At 43.6% G+C, this 27,192-nt stretch overlaps 1 protein-coding gene across 1 annotated transcript in view; it reads left to right on the top strand.

Annotated features, from left to right (window-relative positions):
* The first annotated feature begins 14,633 nt into the window (after window positions 1-14,633).
* The window catches only part of DLEC1 (DLEC1 cilia and flagella associated protein), a 40,535-nt gene continuing 27,976 nt past the window's right edge, over window positions 14,634-27,192 (top strand). The window contains exons 1-14 of the mRNA XM_086467334.1: window positions 14,634-14,938; window positions 16,217-16,298; window positions 17,570-17,581; window positions 17,714-17,854; window positions 19,096-19,252; window positions 19,800-19,910; window positions 20,972-21,165; window positions 21,425-21,645; window positions 21,879-21,960; window positions 22,345-22,432; window positions 23,222-23,395; window positions 24,189-24,325; window positions 25,266-25,358; window positions 26,538-26,628. Of these exons, the coding sequence (XP_086323460.1) occupies window positions 14,634-14,938; window positions 16,217-16,298; window positions 17,570-17,581; window positions 17,714-17,854; window positions 19,096-19,252; window positions 19,800-19,910; window positions 20,972-21,165; window positions 21,425-21,645; window positions 21,879-21,960; window positions 22,345-22,432; window positions 23,222-23,395; window positions 24,189-24,325; window positions 25,266-25,358; window positions 26,538-26,628 (1,888 nt within the window). The remainder of the gene's footprint in view (window positions 14,939-16,216; window positions 16,299-17,569; window positions 17,582-17,713; window positions 17,855-19,095; window positions 19,253-19,799; window positions 19,911-20,971; window positions 21,166-21,424; window positions 21,646-21,878; window positions 21,961-22,344; window positions 22,433-23,221; window positions 23,396-24,188; window positions 24,326-25,265; window positions 25,359-26,537; window positions 26,629-27,192) is intronic.

The raw sequence follows: 27,192 nt of genomic DNA, 5'->3' as shown, positions 1-27,192 counted from the left end.
CCTTGGGGCTTCTATTTAGACTGTGTGTGCATGGATTTGCTGCACGAACATGCCCGTGGCAGCAGGAGCTAAGCAGATGCTGCTCCCAAGTTGCTCTCAGGGTGGGGAGATGAGGCTCCTGGGAGGTGGAGAGGGGAAGACAGGACATATCGCAATACATGCATCACCCTCCCTGACTATCACAAAAGGCCTTTTCTCAGTCCTGAGCTTCAGGCTTATGCCACTGACAACTCTGGTACCCCCAGATGCTGATTAAAGGAGGCACGAAGGCCTCACAAAGCCCATTTTGCTCCACAGGTCCTTTAATTTGGCTCACCCACAGCCCAGACTCAGGCTCAAAGACCTCCCAGCAAAGACAGCAAGAACTGAGCCACACTCGGCTCTTTGCTGCAGCTGTTTAAGTCAGGCCTTTCCATTGCACCAATCCACCTTCCAGCCAAAGAGACTCAAACACCAAAGCGCACGCCATCAGACAAAAACAATTACATTTCAAATTAATAGAAAACCCCAAAGCCTGCTTTGGGCACCCTGCTTTTTGCTTGTCCACACCATCATTTTCTGAGCACATCAAGAAGCAGAGTCAGGGCATTTCTAGGCCTGGAGACAAGCTGTAGGGTTGGCACGGCTGCCACCTAAAGAGTACAAGGTCAGCGCCGTGATATTTTACTGAGGGACAAGTCCTAAAGCCAGGACAGACCTTGATTAACCCATTTGCTTTCCAGACATATAAGTGAGCTTGGAAGGAGTTAAATGTCAGCCAGGCTGGGTGAGGAGACTGCCTGACACACCCTCCAGCATGTCCATACAAAGAGGTGCCAAGATGGTCAGCTGGAGTTGTGTAAAGTCAAGAGGAAGTCCCTTTTCTCAAACACCTACAGCCCTTCACATCCTCCTCCTTTGTTTGCACACACACAGCCCAGCCCAGGCAGTGAAGAGCATTTGCAGAGCTCGAAGCCAAAAATGATCACAGGGTTCAATTCAACAGTGAACGATAAATCACAGCAAACCCAAAGCAAGGCTGTTTACCTGTCTCCACTCCGAAAGCATGACTCAAGTGGAAGGAGCAGCTTTTCATCTCAGAGGAATGCACCAAGTATTTCCTAGGAGAAGATGCCTCCTGGCTCCCTCTGCCTTTCAGACTCTCACGCACACCCTCCTCATCACACAGAAATGTTCCCAACTGCCTCTCCCAAAGATAACAGCTAAGTGCTTTGTTTGCTTTGCAGAAAAGGTCTCAGGATTTCTGCCGCTGTGACACAGCAGGAGTGTAAGAAGCATTTGGGGGCTGTATGGCCAGCAGGGAGCTTTGGTGGCCATGTGGTACTTTTTTGTCAGCAGGAGAATTACTGAAACCAGCACAAAAGAAAATGCCATATCAAATAGAGTTCATGTCAATGCAGAAGAGGGACTGGAATTTTTCAGACACTTCTGTTATGGTCTGGTTGTTCACATGTTTTTTCATGTCTTTCCCCATTCTGTTTACTGTTTTAGATGGAGTGCCTTACCATCCTCCGATCACCGGGTCTCTCTACATCCAACTGTCATGTAAATAAGGCAATAATAGATGGACAGCAAATGTAAAATTCTCAGTTGCTTTTTATAATTTGGGAACTGCTGAGGGCTTTTATGAAGCAGGCTGTATATCAGTTTGGAAAGCCAGCTCCAGTCCCCCTGATGACTCACCTTTTGTAGAAGTATCATTACTGTTTTGCTGTCAGCACTTTCATTAGGTGGACACAGTTCTTGCTGATAACACCTTGCGGTCCCTGCCTATGCAAGATCTGGGATTCAAAGGGCTGATCCTGCCACTGAGTCTGCTCCACCCAACATTCACCTATCTGCAATTTTTCCCAACGCTGCCAGGTTTCTGGGAGCTGCTGGTCCTTCACCTGCAAGAAACACGTAGCAGTGCGGGGAAGAGCAGCCTCATGGCTCAGCAGGAGCTGGCAGAGCTCAGCACCTTTAGAAATCAGGTTCCCTTAGGAGATAAATTGGAAAAAGTTCAGGAATGGGATTTGTGACTCTCCAAGAACAGTGAGATTATTGGGTTTGTGGACAACTCACCAGAGAAAGTAATGCACTGGAGTTTATAAACTAGACTGGAATGGGATTAACACAGCACAGCATCATAAAGCTCAGAGAACACGTAGGGCAGCCAGATGCCTTGTTTGTCACCACGGACAGCTGTGCCAAAATATCTTCAGTCTGAATGATGTTGACGCATACATCTGCATTTAAAACAACAGTTATTGCCTTTCAGGAGAGTAGTACACGGCCACAGGAAAAAGAATTGACAGATGCCGGGATGTGTAAAGTTAACCCTGCTGCTGGCATAATTCCATACAAGTTCCATTAAAATTAATGAGGTATTTCTGCTTAAGTAGAAGATAAATTTGACTTTCTAAGCCATAAATATGACTACCTGACTCTGTATATCTTAAGTATTTGGATGGGGTTTCCCTCCATGTAGTATAAGTAATCAAGAGCAGCTCTAACCACCAAATAAAGCAATAAAACAATCAAAAGAGTCATCTGTTACTGTATTGGTCACAATTAAAGACTTAAAGAGTTATGAGCTCAACAACTCTCACATTGATTTCAGGCTGAAAAATTATATGAAAGAAAAAGCAGGATTATGCATGAGATTTGGGAATAAAAGACCTATGGTTCTCTAGTTATTCCAAAAAGATCATTATAATGCTAGGAATTCCAGTATAAAAGGAGACTCTTAAGTAATTTGGCCTCTGTCCAATAGTACTAGGTACGATGTAAACCTCTCATTAATTTTGTCTTCAGACTAATTTTAATTTGTGTTGAAAGTTTTATTTCATATTTGTTTACCTAATTTCTGTCACTACAGGATAGATTTATGAGTGTCTGAGAGTCATTTTTGTGCAGTTCTACGCTTTAACAAATTTAGGTTTAAGCGAGCCCTCTAATGTTGAATTCCTCAGCTTCAAATATTTTGATTCTGGGATAATGAAAATGTCTTTATCAGAGAGCTGTACAGAAAAGTACATTTAGTCTTAAACACTTATTAGCAAGATCTTTTGGGGGGAGGGGACCCCAGAGACTTCTTTTAAAGCTACGAAAAGCTCATCTAGTAACAGGGACTGAGATGCTCAAAGAAAACATCATGCAGACATTTCATCAACTTCTCAGTTCAGTCCATTAGTGAACAGCACAAATCAGCCCCACAATACTAGACAGCTACAAACGATTTACAACTGTGAGAGAGGTTTGGTAAGTCTGACCATTAATATGAAGTTAACGTTGCATGAATGAGAAACGCCAACCTAATTGGAGAAGCTGGTAATGTACTGGACTTACTGGTATGAAAACGTTACTTGGAGCAGTTATCACTGATAGGAATGAAGCACAGCAGGAGACTGGTCCCAGGGTCTGCCACTTTTATCCATCAATGGCTCCTTCTGATAGACCCCAGGCTGCAACAGAGCTGAGACACCAAGCTTCACAAGGTTAGCAAGCACGTTTCTAATCTTGAAAGACCACAGCCATGAGGCCGAGCCATCTGCTGTCAGGAATGTTTGTCTCTTCTTTCTTGCACAGTTGCCTCTTTGCAGCCAATAGCACTGGGATATGCAAGTTAAGTATGCAGGAGGGTTGATGATTAATGTCATAGTAGCTCTTTTTAATATACTTCATCTGTCAGCTTAATTCTCTGTAACTGGGATAATGACAATAATTCGATGCAATTGTTCATATCATTACCTAATTGCAGCTTTTTTCAGTGTAACCAACTCATGAATTTTAAATGCACAGTCTGAATGACACCTACATTTTAGAAAATCCTGTTATGTATAGGATTGCCCCACAAGTTTAAACTGCACATGAGGATCTTGTGATGCCAAAGTGTGCAACACAGGTAATAGGTGATGTTACAAGTAAGGTATTTTTATTTCTGATCCTAAAGAGTTAAAAACTACACTTCACACAAGCTCAGTGACATCGGACTTCCCTTCACCCCCACCTGAACAATTCATGCAGAGCACAAAAGTGTTCTTGAATTGCTAACATCTCCAGAGCAGATGTTTATGCAGAAAGTATGCAAGGAATTCGTGTGTCTCCCAGAGTCCTAATGAATGGCCAGCATTTTTGGTGTTAATTTATAGTCAGCCGTGCTCTTTGAAAAGCCAGACATGAGACAAAGAGAAAAACACATCCTAAAATCATTTAGGACCGCCCCCCCAAAAAAAAGATCAGAGAAGGTGACAATTTATTACTAGATTAGTGTTTAGATTAACGTATTTCCTAAATGAATAAAAGGATGAACTTGTAAAATCTCGTCAAATGTATTCAGAAACAGTATTCATAGCCTTTAATGTAGCTTTTTTTAGTATCTAGTTTCATTCCATAAGATGAAAGTTAGGAGCACAGCTCAGTGAATTGTCACTGAAGAGAGGGGAGCCTTTGAAGAGAACGAAGAGGACCAAATTAAGATGCTGAAATATCTTAGATAGATACTTCAGAGTATCTAGTATTTACTCTGTCCAAAATAGACAGAGTAAATACCCTTCAGAGGGGTAGTGTTGTAAGTCTGAGATTACATGCTGTATCTTTATTACACAGGGAATAAAGAACCTTTGCTTTAAGTGCAAAGTATAACTCAAGTTCATATATGAAGGTGCTACTGCTGCTTCCAAAATCATGCATTTATACTTCTGATAGCATCAAATGCAGCCACACTCTTCTGGCCAGTGGTTTTATTTAGATTTATGAAAAGAAAACAACATGGGGATAACAGGGTGCAGAAAGAACCATGAAAGTTGCCCACTGAGGAACTCTTTTATTGTTTTTTTGGTGCCTCCTCATCAGATCTGCGAGCCTGGTGCAGCCAAAGCAAAAAGGTGAAATGACTCATTTCTCATTTCCTTCCTGCCCCTGGTGTAGGGCACCTCAACCAGCAAAGCCTTCGCACAGACCTGCACCCCCTCCAACGGCAGGAGCCCTGGTTTGTGCAACTGCCTGCAGACATGCCTGTGGGAACAATACCCGGAAACTAAAGCACAGAGCTACCCGATTGCTATTAATATATATGAGTGGGATCCCAGCTACGAGCCTGCAGGCCGTATGAGAGCCAGAGCAGAAACCCCTGAAGCTGTGGTCTGAGACTTGTCCTTCAGTTTATAGCACCTCAGGTACCTCCCTGAGGTCCCCAGGGCTTCCCTCATCCACCGAGTCCAAATCATACCATCAGCTGCCCTTGTGTCCACCATGTGATCCTTGAATCCTGAAAACCTCACCCTCCCCACTCTCTCTGGCCACTTGCTCAGTGGAGCAGGAGGTGAGAATCCCCACGGACATCTATTTTTCTACAGAAATTACGCTCATAGCTGACACACTCCTGCTTATATCAGTGGTGGATCTCCTTCAGATGAAAGGTTAAAAGGGCTGCTCTGCCAAAGCAGAAGACAACCCAACAAACCAGCTTTGGCTGCTTATTGAAGAGTTTCACTTAAAAGTGTTGCAACCGTGTGGTGTCTCAGCCCAAGAACACACCAGTAGGACGTGATGGGACTCGTGCTCACTGTTTTATGCCTCATGTTCTTCAACCCCAATGAGGATGCTGACCTGATGCTTTTAATTCCAAGGTGCCAGCTGCATCCTAGGTTAAAATGAGCTTTTGAAGGGTTTTGCTCACTATCTAATGCATCAGGGATAATTCTGGGCTGCGCTTTGGAGATGCAGAGGTGCACAATTTTAAGGCCAAATGCAATTAAAAAAAGAATTCACCCTTTCTGCTGAATATGAAAAATATGTGGCTAAGCCTCTTAAGCTCAAGCATTTCTTCTTGCATTAGGAAACTGGTTGTTTTCAGGTTAAAATTAACACTGCGATGGATTTCGTGCTAAACTGTAGAACTGAGGGTCGGGCCTTACTTTGATCGTTAATCTGTCACTGACAGTGTCTGGGTGCTCCTGTAGGGGAAAAGTGCTGCTCCTTGAACTTAATGACTTAAAAAAACAGCACTTGGCTGCCTAAACACGGAAGCCTTCATGTCATTTCAAGTGCTGTGGGATGTCCCAGCTGGCCTTCTGCTTCTGCTCCAGAAGGCTGTCAGTCCCAAACAGATCCTGCATCAATGTCTGCCAGTCCCTGGGAAATGTGTTACGTATCCTGAGGCATCTTACACGACAGGCACCTAAATGTAGGCAACTGTAGGCAACACTGTCCTAAGAGCAAAACCTTCCCTTGGGAGACATTTCCTTGCTCAGAACCCAAAGGAAGTTCCTGTGTTAAAAATAAGCCCTGAAATGTTAAAAGATCGTGTAACTAGCCCCTAGAATAGCTTGCCCAGAGACATGTTGTAATACAAATATGAAACAACAAATCTTCATGATTTCCTGGGCACAGTAAAGGATTCTACTGAACATGTTCTGCTAGACTGGGCAGAAAAGGAGATGCTGATTTTGTAGGCAGGTACCAGTTCATCTGGCTGGTGAACCAAGCTGCCTCCTCGCTTTCTTTGATCCAGGGCAGGGCTCACATGGAGACACATATGCAAACCTGCTGATTTGGCTGAGCTGGCCTTATCTTTCCCTACCTGCAAAAATGAATTAATACGCTGGGAAAGCAAGGTGATAACACAGCTGTACATTCTTCTGATGACAGAGTCTGCATGCCCCCAGGACACCACCACCTCTCAGTCTTCCATCCCAGTGGGACAGATTTTCTTTCTTTCATACTGAGTTCCCCTGACCATACTCCTACAGACACTATTTTCAGTGAGATTCCTCCCAGTCTGCAGGAGCTAGGGCACAGTTTGGAGCTAACTTGGGCAGCAAGAATCAAAAATGAGGCCAGGCTGTCCTTAGGAAACCCAAGCTACTTCCTTCGCATTTCTGCCACCATGACCAGGTTGTAGCAGCCACAAGCCCTCTGTTTCTCTGGAAGATGGCAGAGACCCCTCTCCAACAGCATGGCCTATGTCCTCTTCTTGCACTCCAGCTCTTTGCAACAGATGACGTTGTGTTGCCTGTGATCAATTTACTTATGTCCCATCCTACCCTTGCAAGGGCTTTGGAGGTAGCTCTAGCACTCCATGTTCATGTTGTTCCAAAGTGAACAGTCCCCTTGAGATCATCTTTTGGGACTAAAGCAAGATGTGCTTGTTCAGTTATGCAGCCCTAATTCAGCTGGCCTTCTGGGTCATTTGTCTGTGCCCAAGCTCCTGAGGATAAAGGAATAAAAATATATTTACATCCACCCCATTCACCACCCTGAAACAACATAGCCAGGAAATACACTGGCGTTTGGCTTAAATCAGTGATTTTTGAGTGCAAATAACCCAATGCTAAGGTAAAAATCAAAAAAGCTTTTCTCCTGGAGTTCATCTTAGAAACTTCTTTTCACCTGGCCTGACATTCCTATAAGCTTCATCCCCAAGCAGCTGCCTCTAGCCTTCAGCATGCTGACCAAGAGAGCACACTGGATTCAGTAGTTTACACCAAATGTAAGCTGTCTGAATCTGGGCCTGTCAGGATCAGCATCTGCTTCCAACACATTTTTGCTCTTGCTCTTATTAAAGCAGAACCAAGAGCTGGGGACAAATCCAGGTGAAAAAAAATCCTAAATGTAGGGGTGTTTGGATTCCTTTTCCTTCTGAAATCAGTGGCAGTTCCTCATTGCACTGTACCATACAGGAGGCATACGGTGGGACTTTTCCACCTTCAGCTCCAAAGATTCAGACCTCACCCCATCCTTTACCAGGTGAGGGCTTTGCTCAGCACACCTTCACATTACAGACAGGTAGAGCACAGCATGGAAGAGTTATTTGTGCTTTTTCCTTTAACTAATTCACTCAACGCACAAACCAGGAGAGCAAGGGAATATCTGCAAACATATTGTGTCTGAAAGTTTGCTGACAGGAGGCTGAGAAAAAACTTACCAGGTAAAGAAAAAAAGGTGTTTAATGTCTAAGACAAGGTAAAGTACTGAGGCAGCACAGTACAGTGGGACAGCACGAGACAGGCACAGGCCGTGGGTTTCCGATGGCCATGGCTTGGCTGAATGAGCCCAGCCAGGTAAGTCACAAGGGGGTGAAAAGTAAGTAGAAGGGTGATCTCAGATAGGAGTTCCCAAGAGTAGGGAGAAAAGTAGAAGGAACAGAACAAAAGTTTCTTCCAAGATTTCTTTGCATTTATAGAAATCCTGGTTGCTGTGAGAAGAAGAACTTCAAAAGAAACTGAAACCCAGAAGGGAGTCAAGGGAAGAGAGAACCACATTTCCCACCAAAAAGAGTCAATCAGTGGGTTATTCCCACAGCATAAATTAGCTGTTGTGGAGTTCTGCCGTGCCATGCTAGATTGCTTCCAGGATAGAGGAAGCTCACACAAATCTAGTCCATGTATATATATCTACGCACACCTGGAGTCTGCAGTGTAGGTATGTGGTACAGACATCTCCCCAGCAATGTCCCTGATGGGTAGGAGAACACTATTAAACATCAGTTAAATCTTTTTGTTACTGCAAAGTCTTCTGGATCTGGAAAGATTGAAGGCTGTGGTCCACCACCATGCAGATAACGTGCCAAGAAATTGATTAATTTATCAACAATAACACTGACAACAGCCTTTATGACCACAGGAAAAAAAAAATCTGAAATACTAAACTGAAATACTAAGCAAAGGCATATCCAGATGCAGAAGCCAAATATTGGGTTGTGACTCTAACCAGAGGCTGCTTTCCCTGTTAGCTTTCATAGACTCCTTACAAATAATCAGTGGACCCTCAGCTGCTCATGGAGCACAGAATGACTCATTTTAACACAACACGTTACTGGGTAAACAGTTTTGGGCTAAATGTAACAGCTTTTGACAAAAGGAGTTCAGATTCTGTAGCCTAATAACCTTCTCTGACCTGAGGGACCTGTGAAGATGTTGGTGAATGTGGACTATGAGTCCCTCGTTCTGCTCTGCTTGAGAGTGTCACACCAGCACTGCACCCTCCAGCTGGATCTCTCCGTGGAGGCGTCACCCACTTCCAGCTTAATTAGAGAGTGATGTATCTGCCCAGACACAGTCGGAAAGGAATGACTGGCCTCTCTGTGTATGCATTTTCCACATGTTTCTCCTACATGTTGGGTGTGTCTGGTTTGTAAGATCCCATGCGGCTCGAACGAAATTACAGCGTAAGTATTTCAGCAGAAGAACAGCAATACTCACTGACATGTTTTAGTGAGGGACAGACTTGTAGATACAGGAGAGAGGTGTGGGAAACAAAGAGAAGCCTAAAGCCAGGAAGTGTAAACTGGAAGCAAGTGAAAGGGTTGAGTCACGTCAGGAGACAGCCGCAAAATAACACCACACAAGGTGTTAAGAGAGAAAATAGTAAAGAATATTCTGGTGGAATTGCCAGTCACAGATTATTTCAAACTGTCTCCAAGAGAATTGGAGGTGATAGTACAGCCAGTGCGGAAAGATCTCTAAGAAATGGATAGTCTTTAAACTAACTAGGGCATTTGAATAAAAACCCAACTTTGACAGGACAAGGAAGCAGTGCAATGCAAGAAGCCAGCTTTCAGAAACTGATCTGTTTGGCGTTTTTCACCTGAAACTGAAAGGTCTTTTTCTCCGTGTCTGCAAATTTTACTTGAGTTTTACAGTCAGGCTGTGGATGCTGGTTTTAGTTCATCTTTAAGATGCACATGGTAATGTGCAAAGGAGAGCTGCGTTCCAGTCATACCTGTTTGGCTGCATCTGCAATAATTACAGGATAATACATAGTTTTGCCAGTGTAGTGAATAAACAAACTTTACCTAATACACCGGTAATAGAATATGCTATATTGCGGTGGGAGTATTTTTACCTGCTCACTTGCCTGATCAGAACAAAGATTTAATACAATGTTTGCTTTTAAAGGCTTTCCTGAAGACATGGAAACCTTCAAAAGACCACTTGAGGGCAGCAACGCCAAAGTAAAGCATTCATCAGCGTACTTGGAATTGTTTCGTGAAAACCCAAACCCAAGAAGACTTTAGCAAAGAAACAGAAATAATTACAAATCATTTTCTGCCACCCAGACGCAAACATGCAAAACAGTGCAGTTCTTCTGGCACAAAAGGTAGTACTGCAATATCATTTCCCTTTCTTTCCCGCACCACAGGAATTCCACCTGATGCCTCCATGGCTTGTCCTGTTTTCAGAAGATGCTAAAAGCATCAAAAAAATATTTGGAGTCTTAATGCATTCTGAACTCTACGGATTTGTGGGGTTTTTTAAAATAAATATATAAACCAAGACTATTTTTTATGTCTTTATATATAGAGAGAATCATAGAACAGTTTTCAGTTGGAAGAAACCTTCAAGATCATTGAGTCCGACCTTTGTCCTGGCTCTATCAACACCACTAAACCATGTCCCTAAGCACAACATTCACCTGTCTCTTAAACACCTCCAGGGATGGTGACTCCACGACCTCCCTGGGCAGGCTGTTCCAATGCCGGACAAAATATATTTTTGAATTATATTTACATTTGAGATATGTACAGGATACCTATTCCCAAATGCATCCATATTGTTGCATTAATATAATGGGAGCGGCACGTTCAGCAGAGTCTTTCACTTTGGTTTTTGTTTTTAAGACTGTCCTAAATTTCGTAATTTCAAAGAAAGCCTTCCAGTATCAAGTGAGTGGAATCAGTTTAGTGAGTCCTCCCCCCGTAAGAAAGTCCACTGACATTAGTGAAGATTTTGGGATCACCATGAACTTTTCTGCAAGCTGTTTTGATTTAGTGAAAGGATGCTATTATAGGTCCAGTATTTACACCCTTAAGGAATACGTGTTGACAATCATTTAAGATTATAGTTAGTCTAACACAGCTGTCCGTTGCTCTAAAATATATGAAGAAATATTCTGGCTGACTTACAGATCCAAGTCATAAAATCCATCTATACTTTTGATAAAATAGGAGCAAGGTAAATAAAACCGCTATGGAGCTTGTTATTTTTGTAAAAAGCATAGGATACAGTTCCACTCTGCATTGTAGCTAAGTACTCATCGCCTCTTACTCAGTACTTGAGCTGCCTGGTTGCATTCAAATCACAGCTGAATATTCTATATACAAATATGTTCTGTTACTGTTGGTCTTAGAAAGCTAGCAAGCAGAAAGAAGGAGCTGGGCTTGCCTTATCCACCATGTCATTTGGTACCTGGGTGCCTGAACAAACCACCCCCATAATTTTGTAAGGTGATTTTGTTAGGTTATAATGGGAAGGACCTTTTCTGACCGTGTTACTAGCAGAAGAAAGCATGGGTTTTGACAACAGTTGGTATTTCAAGAGTCCTCGTGGGATAACAAGGGATGTGTAGTGCCCACCTGGTCCTCACACATATAAATATATATAGAATAAATAAATATAGACATAAATTAAATACAGAGGAGCAATATGATCCTGACAAGACACAGAGGCTACTTTTAAGAGTGGAATAATCCGGACTTCAGCAGAACTTCTGATTCCTCTAAGGTCTGTGACATAGGCTACGTCTACCTTAGTAAGTAGCTTGGTGCACTTGGAGCAGAACTGCAGTGCAAAAAAGTCAGTGCTCGGGAGGGAATGTCCACTCTGTAGGCATTTGGGGGTGTTTTACTTCAGATTAGCTGTAAATTGAGAGTCCATTGGCTGACAGAGCACGAGGTGAGCTCCTGGAGAGCTTCAAATTAGTTTCCTCCAAGAGAATTGCCATTGTGCTCCACACTGCACATGCAAGCATACAAAGCAGGGCCCTCCGGAGTCTCTTCAGGTCCACACACCCAATCCAAACCAAAATGTCAGCATAAAATACAACCTTACATGGCACAGAGGGGAAATACAAGGTAAAATGTCTGGTAGGAGTCATAGATGGCAGCTGGACAAAGCGTCTACATTTGGACAAGTTACCCCTATAAATCATAGAATCATTGAATCATTTTGGTTGGAAAAGACCTTTAAGATCATCAGGTCCAGCCATTATCCTAACACTACCAAGCCCACCACTAAACCATGTCCCTAAGCACCGCATCTGCATGTCTTTTGAACACCTCCAGGGATGGTGACTACACCACTGGGGGGGGGGTTCCTAACATTTCCTGCATGCATGAGTCTTTCTTCAGCCTTTGGAAGGTGGGTATCTTAGAATGGTGATAAAGAGGATGATAGGATGATATATACGCAAATTGTTCTTAATTTTTATATTATTTATATGGAAATGTTGAATACATATGTGAGTTAAATGGCTTTACAACGGAACAGTGGCATTTATTTTTTAAGTTTATATGGGTAAACGATGATGGCATAAAAATGGAGTTCTAGCGAAAAAATATACCAATGTCATATGGGAAAAAATTGCTTATTGCTCTAGACCAATGTTTAAGCCCTCCCTTCTGATCTTGCATTTGACTGCTGGGCAGATGGATCTCACCTTCACTTCCAGATTTCATGGTGGGTTTCTGGACTGTAGTTGGAAAAAAAATCCAGCTTCTAAACTGAGATGATCTGCTTGGCAACTTACTGAAAGACTGTAAAGATGAAAGTGCAGAAAGTTTTTTCCACAGTCAGTTTTCATGTACATCTATATACTATTTTAAACAAAAACATCTGCTTTACTGCCACTACTCCAAGGCTTTCTTAAAGGCTGGGAAAGAATTCTTTTAAAAATTCTGGATTTTATTAACATTCCAGTTAGCAAACAGATGGTATAATCAATTGTAATCGCACATGATGAGAAAAGTTGGAATTCTGATATGGAAACGTGTCAAAATGTAGATGCTCTAACCTACTTTTAAAGGCAGGGACACACCTACATGCCTGTACAGAAACAAAGCTGTGAACCTTTTCTATTGGAAAGAACAGGTACCTCGTCCTGCCCTTGTCAGATGCCAGCGATTTCTTTGACTTGCCTTAACCTTTGGAACAGGATATTTGCTAAGCTTTCCCTTGGGCAAGTTTCTTTTTTTCACAGCGAAACTAAAAACACAGCAGTGCCTCCAAGTCTAATTTGGTGTCTTACTCCAAACGGAGACTGTGATGAGTTGATGAACTAAAGCTTGTGACACCGTGTAGTCACAAGCCCACACGCCACACGCTTACAATCACCAGTTTTTCAACCACCCTCACGGCTGCCGTGGGCCTTGCACCCCAGGCCTTTTGCTTATCTGCTCATGGAACAACACACATTGTTGAATTTAATTATTTTTGCAAAGGTTATTTTCCGTGCAGTACCATCAGAAGGCAGTAACATTGCCCACTTCCACTTCCAACGCCTGCAAACCCCCTTCGCAGTAACCTCGATGGAGCCGGATGACTGTGATAACGACGGAGAAGACCCCAGGCCCACAGTCTGGTTCCTTCACTCTGAGCAAGATGCAAGAGGGAGGGGGGGGGGAAAAAAAGAAAAAAATGAAGCAGGATAAGCAGAAAATGCTATGCCAGGATGGTTTCTAAGGAAAATACCACCCACTTCAGCAGGAGCAGGAGGCTGTTGTTAGCAGCCAGTGTACACAGCCAGGGCACTCCGGCAGGTAGAGGGGGAAGATGGATGGTTTCTCAGGCTGATGATGAATTACCCCATCTTCCAGCCCCCACAGCCTGGCTGCAGCAGCAGGGATGAGCCCTGCCTCTACGTGCCACGTGTGCCAGCTGGGGCAGAAGGAGGGGATTTGTCTTAGGAATTGGGCTCGGGGAGAAGTGGTTGGAAAGCTGCCCAGAGGAAAAGGAGCTGGGGGTGCTGGTCAAGAGCCGGCTGAACATGAGCCAGCAGTGTGCCCAGGTGGCCAAGAAGGCCAACAGCCTCCTGGCCTGTATCAGCAATGGTGTGGCCAGCAGGAGCAGGGAGGTGATTGTGCCCCTGTACTGGGCACTGGTGAGGCCGTCCCTCGAATGCTGGGTGCAGTTTTGGGCCCCTCACTGAAAGAAGGACATTGAGGTGCTGGAGCGTGTCCAGAGAAGGGCAGCGAAGGTGGGGAAGGGTCTGGAGAATAGGTCTGATGAGGAGCGGCTGAGGGAACCGGGGTTGTTCAGTCTGGACAAGAGGAGGCTGAGGGGAGACCTTATCACTCTCTACAGCTACCTGAGAGGAGGTTATGGTGAGGTGGGGGTCAGTCTCTTCTCCCAAGTGACAAGTGATAGGACAAGAGGAAATGGCCTCAAGTTGTGCCAGGGAAGGTTTAGACTGGACATTAGGAAAAATTTCTTTACTGAAAGGGCTACTGAGTGTTGGAACAGGCTGCCCAGGAAAGTGGTGGAGTCACCACCCCTGGAGGTGTTCAAAAAACGTGTAGATGTGGCACTTCGGGACATGGTTAAGTGGGCATGGTGGTGCTGTGTTGATGGTTGGACCTGAGGGTCTTAGAGGTCTTTTCCAACCTAATGAGTCTATGGTTCCGTCAGACGTCAAACTCACGCTTGCACCCAAGCCTGACAGCAGTGGAGGGGCAAGCCAGGCCTCCCGGAAAGCCCAAATCCCCTCAAAATTTTCGAGTCAACATTTTATTTCATTTGTTAGTAATGCGTACAGCTCCGCTGCTTTAGAAGAGCACAAAAAGTACCTATTTCAACAGCGGCCGGGCAGAAACTGGGTACGAGCCTCCCAGAGGCTCGGGGTGCCGCCCTCAGCCCTCCAAGCGCGCTAGTACGATGGCATGGCGGCGGGAGGGCGGCGGGGGTTGGGTGAGGGGTGAGGAAGCCCGCGAAGGGGGTGGGGGACTGCCCCTCTTTATCCCGCTCCGGGGTGGCTTCGGGCGGAGCTCAGCCCCGGCTGCCTCCACTCCGCCCCCGGGCCGGCTGCCCCGCCCGGCGGCCGGGCCCTTCGCGCCCACACGGTCGCTCAGCAACGGCGGCTCGGCCGGGCTGCGGCGGGAGGCCGAGGGGGCCGGGGTGGCTGGGGAGACCCCAGCGGCGGGCTTGGCATGGCTCAGCGGAGCCTCTCCCCCGGGACGCAGGTAACGCAGCGGGGCTGGGCCGCACGGGGACACACACACAACCCCCCTGCACGGGCACACACAGCCCCCCCCTGCACGGGCACACACACCCCCCTGCACACACACACACACAGACACAGGCCCTGCACAACGACTGGCACACGCAGACACACAATGTGCGCTCGCAGCCCAGAAAACCAGTCGCATCCAGCAAGTCGAGGGAGGGGATTCTCCCCCTCTGCTCTGGTGAGACACCCCCCCCCTGCAGTGCTGTGCTCAGCTCTGGGGCCTCCAGCACAAGAAAGACACGGACCTGCTCGAGCGGGTGCAGACAAGGGCCGCGAAGATCATGGGGCTGGAGCACCTCCCCTGTGAGGACAGGCTGAGAGAGTCGGGGTTGTTCAGCCTGGAGAAGTGAAGGCTCTGGGGAGACCTTACAGCGGCCTTCCAGTGCTTAAAGGGGGGCTACAGGAAAGGTGGGGAGGGACTCCTGATCAGGGAGGGTAGCGATAGGATGAAGGGTAACAGTTTCAGACTGAAAGAGGGGAGATTTAGGTTAGATGTAAGGAAGAAGTTCTTCATCGTGAGGGTGGTGAGACAGTGGAACAGGTTGTCCAGAGAAGCTGTGGCTGCCCCCTCCCTGACAGTGCTCAAGGCCAGGCTGGATGGGGCTGGGAGCAACCTGGTCTGGTGGGAGGTGTCCCTGCCTGTGGCAGGGGGGTTGGAACTAGCTGATCTTTAAGGTCTCTTCCAACCCAAACCATTCTGTGATTCTATATTTATTGCAATGAGTTAAAGGAGTTGTGTTATCTGAAATGTACAGGGAGCTACTGTAAAAGAGATAAGATCACCTTCTAGACAGAGAGGTCTGTACAGGGGGAACCTGCATTTGAAAATAAATTAAGGTATGGATATGTAGAGGTGGGAGTTTCAAGTGGAAATTCAGCCTATAGATTCAGTTTGGGAAACTGGCCCTCAGCAGTCTCCCCAGCTATGATGGAGTTCCCACAGCTGCCATGGCAGGGGGTTGGAACTGAACAGTCTTTAAGGTCCTGTGCAACCTGCTCTAGGCAAACCTGCTTTAGCAGGGGCGTTGGACTAGATGGTCTCCAGAGATCCTTTCCAATCCCTACCACTCTGGGATTCTGTGTGTCCCTTTCAACCCAAACCATTCTGTGATTCTATGATACACCCTGTACAGTGCTTCTATCTCCCTCACACACGTGCACCACTCACATAGCCCCATAGAGGCACACCCCTGCATAAACCGTGACACACGCACACACTGTGTGCACACAGAGAACCGTGTCTGCCACCATCTGTCACATTAAAGGGTAATGAGTTTGATATGTGGCTGAGGGAGGCCCTCCCGTCGAACTGGGCAATGCTTTACGTCTAAGGAAAAGGACATGGGCTAGGGAAAGCCCTCCCTTTGAACTGGTCCATGGTTTATGTCTAAGAATACAGAGAAATGAAAGGAGTGTTGCGTTAAGGGTAGGAGCTGGTTATGTCTTTCAGGGAGACCCTCCCGTCCTGTCACAAGGTTCAGAGTGGACCACCCTGCTCTCTAAACTTCTCAAACAGGAGCCTAGGTGGCTAGATCCACCATTAATCTCAGACATGGTTGACAGTTTGTGACTCAAGGTGCATGTGGTGTTGGTGTATAACCTTTTTGGTGTGATTAATCTTACTCCAGAATCCTCAAAGGGTTTCACTAGGACAGTTTCGCAAGCCTCTTGTTAGTCAACATTTGCCTGTCAGAGCCCTTGCAGGGGCTTCCACCGAAACAGTTTCGCAGAGTTGCAAATATAGGTAATTTATTAAAGTGACAGACGCAACAAGTTCGGAATTGCCATTGATAAATGCACTGTCTCACACAAATGTCATCCCAAAATATCAATGTATATCTCTGTTAACTACCATTATCCATATATACACTATAACAAGTAAGCACTACAGTAAGCAAGCATAGATTAAGTAAGTGCTGTAATTGTTTGTTGTGATTCTCACCATGAAGGCGTCCCTGCCTGGGAAGGAGAGAGGTCCAGGCCCATCGACCCAGCCGGCAGTTGGAGTTCTCCCCCCCAAAACAGAGAATTCTAAAGACTAATTTTATACCTGTTGATGAGGTGGGACTGAGCCATATCTTGTGGGCTGATTGGCTCCTGGCAGGCTGATAGTGCTATTAATTGAGCAGGGTGGGTGGGAAGGAAAGCCAACACTCACTACAGATGTGGACTCCTTCTCCACTATTGTTGGTACAACCTCTGGCTATAAGACCTTTGCCTCATGCCGGCAGTCACAGTAATTGGGCTGGGTCATAAAACATCCAAATTGCCAGGTCGTAGAACTCCCAACATCTATGCTGTGTCTTGGCCAGATAAGCAAGATGCTCATCCTTCCTCCTCTGCTCAAACGATAAGCGCACCAGTTAGCCTGCGTTCTGTCCAAGGTGGGTACAAGACAAGCACACTAACTGGCCTGCATCTTTGTTACACGGCAAGCTGGGCACTTTTCCCACCCCATCGCCTGCCCGTACAGCCAGGCAGTGCAGACACACCATCCGTGCGTGCACGACCTTGTGTGCACACACACATGCACACCTCCGTACCTCAGTGTTCACGTGCGCACACGCAGTGTGTCCCCTTTCAGGGTCCTTCCCAGGTACCTTTCCCAGACCTTTCCCCCCACTTTTGCTCCTCCATTTGCTAATTCCAGCCACTTGCATGCGCCCAGGCATCTCTTCCAATCCTATCTTAGGCTTTAAGAGCTAACATCCTGGGTTTCTTTCCTCAGGACATCTCCCACTTGCTGGCTAGCACCTTTGGGGAGCTGTACACTGGAGATGTTATCGGGGTGGACATGGAGACAAATTGGATCAAGTCCCGAGGAGGAAACAACGTTTATCATGAGAGTTTTATGGCGGAGCTACAGAAGGTATAAGTCCAAACCAAGTCAGAGTTTGGAGCTCTGTTCAGCTTTCATTGCTACTTTTTAATTTCTAGATCTTCTGTAAAATAAAATAAAAGGCAAGGGGGGGATCCTAGAACTGACATTTTAACAGAAATTTACTTAAGCACAGTTTCCCACAGAACCTTTCATATAAGTTAATATTGACCACAGGCTCCTTCATGGTATTCTCAGCTCTGGGTGGCTTTTCAGACACAAGAGTAAAACCAGTAAATCAGTAGCCCTTTAAATGCCTATTCTACTGGCTGACAGCTTCTCCCTGTAACTGCTGGTCAGTGTACTAGACCTCCTATCTTGCAAAACGGTATTCTCATCTGCTGCATTTTCAAACCAGATGCTGCAAATATTATTTATATATGCTGACCTTAGTGGGGCACTATGGCACTTTTAGGGCACAATCCATCTGATCCAGTTTAGGTATCAGCTTTGGCACGGGGTGGAATTGTATCCTGGATTCCAGTGACAGTGCAGGGATCCCAGAATGAGTGGGAGAGGAGGAAGCAACTCATTTTAGCTGAGATGCATCCTACCCTTCCTATTTCAAAAAATAAATAGAATTGTTTAATTGTATTAAATGAGCCAAAAGGTTAAAGCTCATTGCATAAAAGTTCTACAAAAAGCTCAGTTAGGCTGCAGATGCTCTTCAGATTGATGTCTATCAGTTTCTTTTGGTGTTGGTCTTCTATGTCTCTGCCTCTGCTATATTCTCTCTTTAAATTACATTGATACCTCTTTGAGGAAGGATTTTTCTTTTTGAGTTGTGCTTGTAAAGCACTTACCACGCTGGGCAGAGTGATCCAAAACGTACCAGGAGGAGTGAAGCATCACTATTGGGATATTTTGGAGTTTTAGAAAACTTCCTGGTGACTCGGAGGAAACATTCACTTTAAATTTACTCCTACGCTTACAGGCAAAACACAGTGCAGTAGCTACTGTCACACAGAAGGTAAAAGGCAGACATTCCTTTTGTCCTGAGAGAGTTTCCTCATCTTTCACACATTTTTCTTGGGTAGCGCTTCCTACCCAGCACAAGTTAAACGGTATGAATGACAGTGTTTTAGCAGGCCAGTTTGTGCTTGTAAAGTAATGATGTTTTACCAAAGTATCTCTATTTACCTCTCAAAGGCAAACAGAAAACATTTCTCTCTAAGAGATCTTAACAGCTCAAATTACACCCATTTCTCTACATTCACCCGTGCCCGTGACAGCTTCTTGCTGCGTATAAGTGCCGACTGACAGAAGCTGACATAGTAGAAGAGAACATCATTCAGGCCCAGGTTCGAGCAAAAGCTGAAGAAGAAAGGGTCCTAAACGTGCTGAAGGCAGATGCAGGGGAAGATTTCCACAAAATGGGATTGCCACCAGGTGAGGATTCTGGAAATAACTGTCTCTCCCCAGTACATGCTTATGGTACCTGGAGACCAATGCAACATTTGTCTAAATCACTGGTAGGACTGACAATAGATTCTGTGAGCTTTTGGCTTGGCTTTACACCAACAGAGCAACTTCGAAGGATTTTGTGCAGAAATTCAAGTAGAGTAACCCCTGTTTAACACTGTAAGACACTAAACAACCAGGTCATTTTCAAGATATTAAATTAGCAATTAGTGGCTCACCACCCAACTCTATTACAAGCGTACATGCCTTGATATACAGCAGCAACAAACAGAGACTAACTGTTTCTCCGATGGCTGCATAGCTGTGTTTGAACTGAATTTAGAATTGTGGAGATGCACGTCCAAGTCTTGGGATTGAAATCCCAGACTGTTTCTCTATCCAAAAGCATTACCTGACAGTGATGAGTTATAAAGACAACATTCCTTTGGATTGATCAGTATAGCGTGTCTTAAGGGGCTAAGCTTTTGCATTGTTTTTTTCAATTTTTTTTTGTTTGTTTGTTTTACTGTGGCAGTGGCATCCTCTTTTAGGTGGATTGTGGATAATGAGCTGCTCAGAAAAAATCATTTAACCTGCCCTGATGATTACATCACTGATAAATTACCTGTTACTAGAGCACCTAAAGGTAACTTTTAAAGAAGAGAATAATTTAGACTTTTTAGAACACTCTATAAGAATTGAAGTGTTGGAGGATGTAGCAGATCTGAGTATGTTTTTACAGTTTTCTGTCAAAGCAGAAGGGACTCTAGTATTACAAGCCTAAAATTCCACTAAAGGGACATTGTCAAAACAAAATTGATAAATTAAAAATTACTGAGTTTAAATGTGCTTAGACAGGAAATTTAATGGTGGTCACACGTTTGTTTGCAGTTCTTTCCATCTGACACAAAAACTGTGTTAATTTTGGCTGCTGTGCCTCCATTCAATTTCATGAACACAAAGCTGCAACTGTGTCTTGTATACAGAGAAGTGGTCACATTAAAGTAAAAATTATTTTCAGTGAAAATAAAGTTGTGTTCTTTAGTTTGGGTTTAAAATTTTCCACTTCTGGAAATATATCAGTTTAATTTGCAAATGAAGATCAGTAAGAAAAATCTTTTAGGCAATGTCAAGAGTTCTTCACTTCTTTTACTGATGTGTGAGCCAAGGTGAAAGCTTTTAGTGTCATTAAAACGAAATTTTTCAGTCAAGTCAAGCATTTCAGAGTAAGTAGCTTAATCATGAATACCAAGGTTTGGGATTTTTTTCCATTATAATTCCAAGCAAAGCCAAAAATCTAACATCCCGGAGTTTTCTCTGAGGTGGCAATTGTGTTGTCTGACTATAAGAACAGGGGACTAGATGGTGCATCCTGTTTATGTGAGTTTCCTGACAGATGTAACTCCATCGTATAGATCTTTTGTAAACTGAGCAGGACATTCTAAGACCCACTCACTTGTAAAATTAACATAGCTTTCTGAGAGTAATAGGACTTCCCTTGTACATAGCTAGTTTAATTAGTATTTCTAAAAGCTTTCTTATTAAAGCACTAAGCTTCATTTGTGCAAAATAATTTATAAATGTAAATTAAATTCTAGAAGATTTAAAGGGCATTTTTGCCATCAACAAGACTAAAACAAATTCATACACTTCTGCTTCTAGTTCATGTTTTTCTTTCGTAGAATTAAATTTTTCTTCGAATTGCAGGAAAATCAGAACCTGGCTACATCAGAGAGACATTTAGTTTTAAACAGCATGTTTCTTCAGGCTCGCGGGACCAGATGCCTGCAGCCATTGCACACCTACAGAAAAGATCTGGTAGTCTGCCAGATGTGTCTTTAGGCACATTAACTCTGCCTTCAACCCCAGACTCTGGCCACCAGACTAAAAAGACAAGCAAGGTACTTTTTACAGATTTATTTGTTTTGGTCTGTCAGAACTGTAGGGCCTATTGCTGTTCCTGTAACACAGGGTGAATGTCAATTCATTGTTGATTTGGCTCCAGGGCTTTATTTGAGCTGTTAATAAAAGAGAAATACAGTATTTCTCTATGAATTTTCAATGCAGTATGGCTCTAATTAGGCATCTACAGATAACATTTTCACCATCCTCAACATTGCTGTGTTTAATTTTGCATCATCATCTCTTTGTTTTTCAAAGAAAACTAGTGCCTCTCAGAAGCCGGCCTGGAAAGAGAGTAAATGCAAAGCAGAGCGAGAAAGTGAGTGTGCTTACCTTGCCAAACTTGAGAAAAAGCAGAATTACTTGAAGAACCCCCGCTTTTTCCCACCAAATACTCTTCATGGAGGCAAATCTCTCGTCATTTCTCAAGAAAAGGTGGAACAAACCATAGCCAGAAGAAAAGCAGAAGACAATAAAGGGTATGCAGTATATACAGTTTCTTGATTCTGAGCTGGAGCACAGAGAGAGCTCCACCATGGAATTACTGTGGATTTACATGTAGATATTTTTCGCTAAATTTCTGTATAGTCTCTTAGGAAACGAAGTATGTCTCTATGACATTTTGGTTTTGCTAAAGGATACATTTTGCAGTTTATCAGTTTATCAGTATTTAAAGAACTGGGCAGTAAGGTGTCTCCTTTTTATCCTTCAGTGATACGGCATTTGTTCCTGTGTTTCTCGCCAATCCACCTTCTGTTTTGTTTTCTGATTATGAAGTTGGCCAGGTTTATGAGGTGAGAACTTACTTCTTTGTAAAGAGTTAAATCTACCACTGAGAAACAGTATGTCCTGCCGTGATTTCACCCAATCTTTTGGCTTTCTGCAGTTTAACAAAAGCCTGAGTTTCTTCTTAATATTGAATTAACAACCCTTTAGTTTCCTTAAAGATACTCTTTCACACACACCACTGACACAGTGACCAGTGAAAACTAAAAGGAACCCTTTTCAGTCTCTGATTCATTTTGATAGTATCTGATTCAGCCTTTATTGAATAAACAGATTTTTAGGTTGGCTGTCATTATAAATTAGCTATTACTAGCAGAATACTAAGCAGTTGCAAACATTATAACGAGTGATGATAAATACAATGGAGTGGTTTATTTTCTTTTTAAATGAAGATGACTATAGAGCTGCAGAACATCACTTCAACATGTCATCGCTTGAGACTTATCCCCCCCTCTACTTCAGCATTTGCCATTGGGCCAGGTAAGGGTTCTTTTTACTGCCTTTAAGATGTTAACACATACGAGATCTAATTTATCTGCTTGAACAAAGTTTTTTCAGAGACATTTTGGTTGGTTCTGCCATCCATAGTGCTCAGTTGTTTAGGAACTGAAGGTTGACTTATGTCTCTAGGACCATCCATGTGCAACTCAGATTCAAATGGTCTCATGAGTAATTCAACAAGACCAACTAACACAAAAGTGTTTGAAGTTAGATTGAAATATATCCATGGAATATCTAGATGGAGTCTTATGCATAATTCATCTAGGAACAGATGTAGTTTCCACTGGACTCATTAGGGGCAGAGGGCAAGAAATAACATAACGAAGGTTACGTTAGAGGAAGGTTAAGAAAAACATCTTTCCTGTAGTAGGATAGCCAGGCACCAGGATAGATTGCCTAAGGAGATTGTGATATCTCAGTCATAACATTGGAGGAATATTTAGAAGAAGTTAGATGCCCCCATGTAAGCCTTGTTGTCTTGTGGCGGAGGAAAACTGGGTAACTTCTCTAGGTTTCTCCTCACTCTGTTTTCTGCAGTTATGAGAAGCATATTTCAGACAAAAAAATCTTCTGTGAGTTCAGTGGAAGACAGGCACATACACAGATTACACTGGCAGGCCTTTTGTGGTCACTCGTTTTCATCAGCTTGACTTAGGCAATAAATGGGGAGAGTTTACAGGCACCTTTCCAGAGGGAGATGTATCATAAATACATATGCCAACTTTAGGAGGTTTAAATTTTTTTAATTCCTGCATTTTTTTTCCCAAGGAAAATTTCCAGGGAAGGGAGGAATGATTGCTCCTGGAATGACATGCCAGTATACAGTCCAATTTATTCCTGAATATCCAGGAGATTATGAAGATTGTATATTAGTGGAGACTCAAGTATCAGAACCTCTTCTGATCCCGATCCAAGCTAAAAGACTACCTCCAGTGCTAACATGTCAGTAATGTCCAATTCTTAAGTTTCTCTGAAGTTAAACGCACTTGGGTTTTTTTTTCACTAGACTGTCTCCAATTTTATGTCACAAAACAAATGTGGACAAACTTGGCAGTGCAGTTTCTACATTTTGATATCTGTCTCATTTTCAGTCATAATAGATTTATTAGTTGTTAAAACATAGTCCTATCAAATTTTTCCACTATTACTTGTTCTTGCCACATCAAGCTCGTTTTTTTTCACTGTATTAGAGGAGCGAGAAGGAGACACTTTTCTAGGTTTATGTCTTGTCGATTCCTGAACTCCTAACTGTAATTCCTAATCCTAAATATTAAGAAATCATTATTTGGTTATAAATATTTAATGCTATTAATTAATATTCATGGAATGTTACATTAATTATAGATGGCTATAACATATCTGCAGGATTCACCTCTCAGATGTCTAACCTCAACTGCAACAAAAAGCGTTATTTTTGCAGAAACCTGCTTTGACTTTATAAATTCACCTTTCCTCTTATATTGAGCTTTTTAAAAAGATCATCCTCCTTCTTATAGCATTCGATAGAGTCTTTAAGTAGGAAGCAGCACTAAAACGTAAGATGAATGTAGAAATATTCACCTCATACTGTTTAACTTTCAAATGGAAAGAACTTGAGGCTTTTTAGGGCTGCAGCACCTAGCATATCCATAGGCAGTAATGTTGTCTGTACAGAGTTATTTAAGAAGTAGCTGGCTTTGCCAGCTGCTAGCCTTCACTGTCTGTGTAGTCTGATTTTCTGTGTTACTCATTGCAGTGCCTCACATTATAGACTGCGGTTCCTGCCTTGTTGGAGGAATAAAAGAAACAACGATTTTGTGCAGAAATGAGGGAATTAGCACTGGCAAGTTCTCTATAACGCCGAAGAAAGCCTGGCCACCTCCTAACTTCAGGGTGAGTGATTAGAAGGGAAATACTGGTCATGATATGGTATAGGTGCCCTGACATGAAGGCCTTTTGAGCTAGTCATGGTGTATTAGCACAGAAGTCATAAGGCCTTGCTGGGAACATCTGTACTGTGCGATTCCCTCAGGGATTCATGTTTCTCCTCAAGACCAATCTCCCTGGGCGTCCCTACCTTCTGCTTGTGCTCTGGCTTGCCTCTGGAAGAAGTTGTCTTGCTCAGTGGTGAGGTAAACTCAGGCACAGATCAGCGAAAGGACAACTGGCTTGAACTTTAACTTTACCCTTAAAGCAAATAGAAATGCAATCAGTTCTAGCATTGCTTGAGCTAATTTCCTCCCCCTCCCCACCAAAGATATCACTTACTGACCTTGCTGCACCTGTAGACCCCAGCAGTCCAACCCTGTACTGCTCTGTCTTTCACTTTCCCTCACAAAATAAGGTCTAAGTGAAATGGACAAAGAGCACAAGTTGTGACTGGTAGGCTGGCATCTTAGGTGCTGGAGAAAAGGCTAAAGGGATAGCTGATGTGCCAGGTTGTCCCTCCTGAAATGCTTTACAGTTCCAACTCAAAGTGAGTCATGAGCATGGAGAAACAGACAGAGCTCCTGCGCTCAGGGGTAGCTGTTCTGTGAACCTGAATATTAGAGCTCCTGGCTATCATTTGTCTCTGGAGACAGCACCTTCCCTCCTGCTTTCTCCAAGGTAATTATAAAGCATGGAGCATTTCTTCTAATTAAGCCGTATACCTAAGCCACAGACTTTTGAGCTGTGTGAAAAAAAATTATGGTAACAGGTAAAACAGTGATGTTGTAGGCTACTGCCTGTTTTAGGTAGCCCTGTATTTTAAACACAACCACCTGGTCGATTTAACTTATTCATCTTTCTTTTTTTTCTTTTCTTTTCTTTTTTTTTTTTTTAAACATCTTAGGCTGTTGCCACAGTTGATTTTGTGATACAAGATCCTTTTGGGATCCATCCTGCTGTTTTTGAGCTAGCTCCGGGGCAGAGTACAACAGTAGAGGTTTGTACCAACTGCTATAGAAAGTATTTGTACTTTACCAAATACATTAGCAAGCAAGATCATTTTAGAAGATCTTAGCTGGACCTTGTGAATTCGGGGTTGTGTGAGCAAAAATGCTCAAATCCTTTTGTGCAATTATGCTGGAAGGATTGCAATTGCGAGTCTTACTGGAGAGTCTTTCATTGCAACCTCGAAGTCTTGCTTAGCCACTCAGAGACCAGGCAGATTTTCCTCATGCAATGAATTCTGTTAGAGAAAGCAGGAATCTGAGAGCATAGGAGTGCTTGTCTCACTCCAGCTGGGGCATTAAGTCCAAGAAAGTTTTGCTTTCTGTGCTCCCTTGGAAAAAAAAAGACATTTTGGGGAAAAAAAAAAATCTTTCATTGTAGAGCAGCAGGTACAAATCCTTCGCTTATACTGTGAGCTTTCCTGAAAAATATTCCGCAGTGGGTGTGTGTTATTGGTTACCAACACTGCTTTGCCTGATGTGGGCCACATTTTATTAGAGCATCACTATGGGGAGAGGAAGAGTGATACGGGGAGTATGACCAGCCTCCAGCCCCTCCTTTTACCAGTACCTCCTGCCTGTTGGTAAGAGGAACGGGTCAGGCAGGTGGAGATAAAGGAGAAACATTTCTCCTCCGTTCTGTCTCCCTAGGTGCATTGCTTCAGCAAGGTGGGAGAGAGAGAGGAGCTGGATTTAGCATCGGTTGGGTTTGCAGGTGGTAATGGACAACAGGTAGAAGCAGCACGGTATACATTACAGAGTCAAGGGTTTTGGCCCCTGAACCATTCTTGCTGCAGCAGAACTCAGGGAGGGCCCACAGCAGCTGCCCTGCTCACACTGTTGTAGCTTGACAGACAGCGGTGGTGACTGAGGGCAGATCCAGTTCTGAGGGTGCAATTCACACAACTAACCCAGTAGACTGCCCACGTCTCCAGTGACTACAAAGGCAGCCTCTGGTGACCGTCCAGATACACAGATTTGAGTTTAGTGACCCAGAAAACCCTTATTTCTTTCTGGTCTGTGTTAAGGGAATGTGACACTGTTTCTTGCAAATGTAAGATTTAATTACTAACCACTAGAACTGTCCTTTAGTGAACGTTTACAAATCGAAGTTTATTACTTCCTGGAGAGAGGTCAGTTACAGACGTCGCTGTTTCACTTCTCTCTTTCAGGTATTGTTTTTCCCTTCTTTTGCAGAAGCCTCACAGCAAACATACACCATTGTCTGTGACAATTGCCAAGTCAATGATGTTACAGTCACAGGTTTGTTTCTAACACCTTTCAGGTATCGCACTTCTAACACCTTAGATATTCAGATAATGTAAGTGGTGGTTGATGGCTTGAAGTGACGGTAATATTTTATGTCATTGGATTAAGCAAATACTTTATCCCCTGATGGTGTTAAATGCTAAGCATTTTTATTATTGTTATTACTGCTCCATCCCAGTGCATGAAATAGATGGGATTCAGAAAGCACTGAGCTCTTAACCCACTGTAGCCAAAAATCCAAATGTAAGGTGTCACCAAGTAGCAGAAATTAAAACCTGTTGTCAGGTGCAATTTGTTTCTTAGACTTTTGTGTCAATAACGTGACAAACTATAAAACATCAGCTTTAACAGGGCAGAAATACATTTGGGTGTGAAGAAAATTTGGATTAGGGTATTCAGGGGAGAGAGGCAGCCTTTAGATTAACTAGTGAAACCAGTTGGAATTCTTGTAAATGTTAGTGCTTGTCCTGTAATGTAATTGTGAGTGCTAGAACACTAGGCTCGACTTGCAGTCTATTTAATCACTTGATTACAAGTATTTCCTTTGGAATTTTTTTA

The sequence above is a fragment of the Leptosomus discolor genome, chromosome 6, assembly GCF_034619465.1.
Source record: "Leptosomus discolor isolate bLepDis1 chromosome 6, bLepDis1.hap2, whole genome shotgun sequence".
In the NCBI taxonomy this organism is placed as follows: Eukaryota; Metazoa; Chordata; class Aves; order Leptosomiformes; family Leptosomidae; genus Leptosomus; species Leptosomus discolor.
This window is presented reverse-complemented; position numbering and strand designations above follow the sequence as displayed.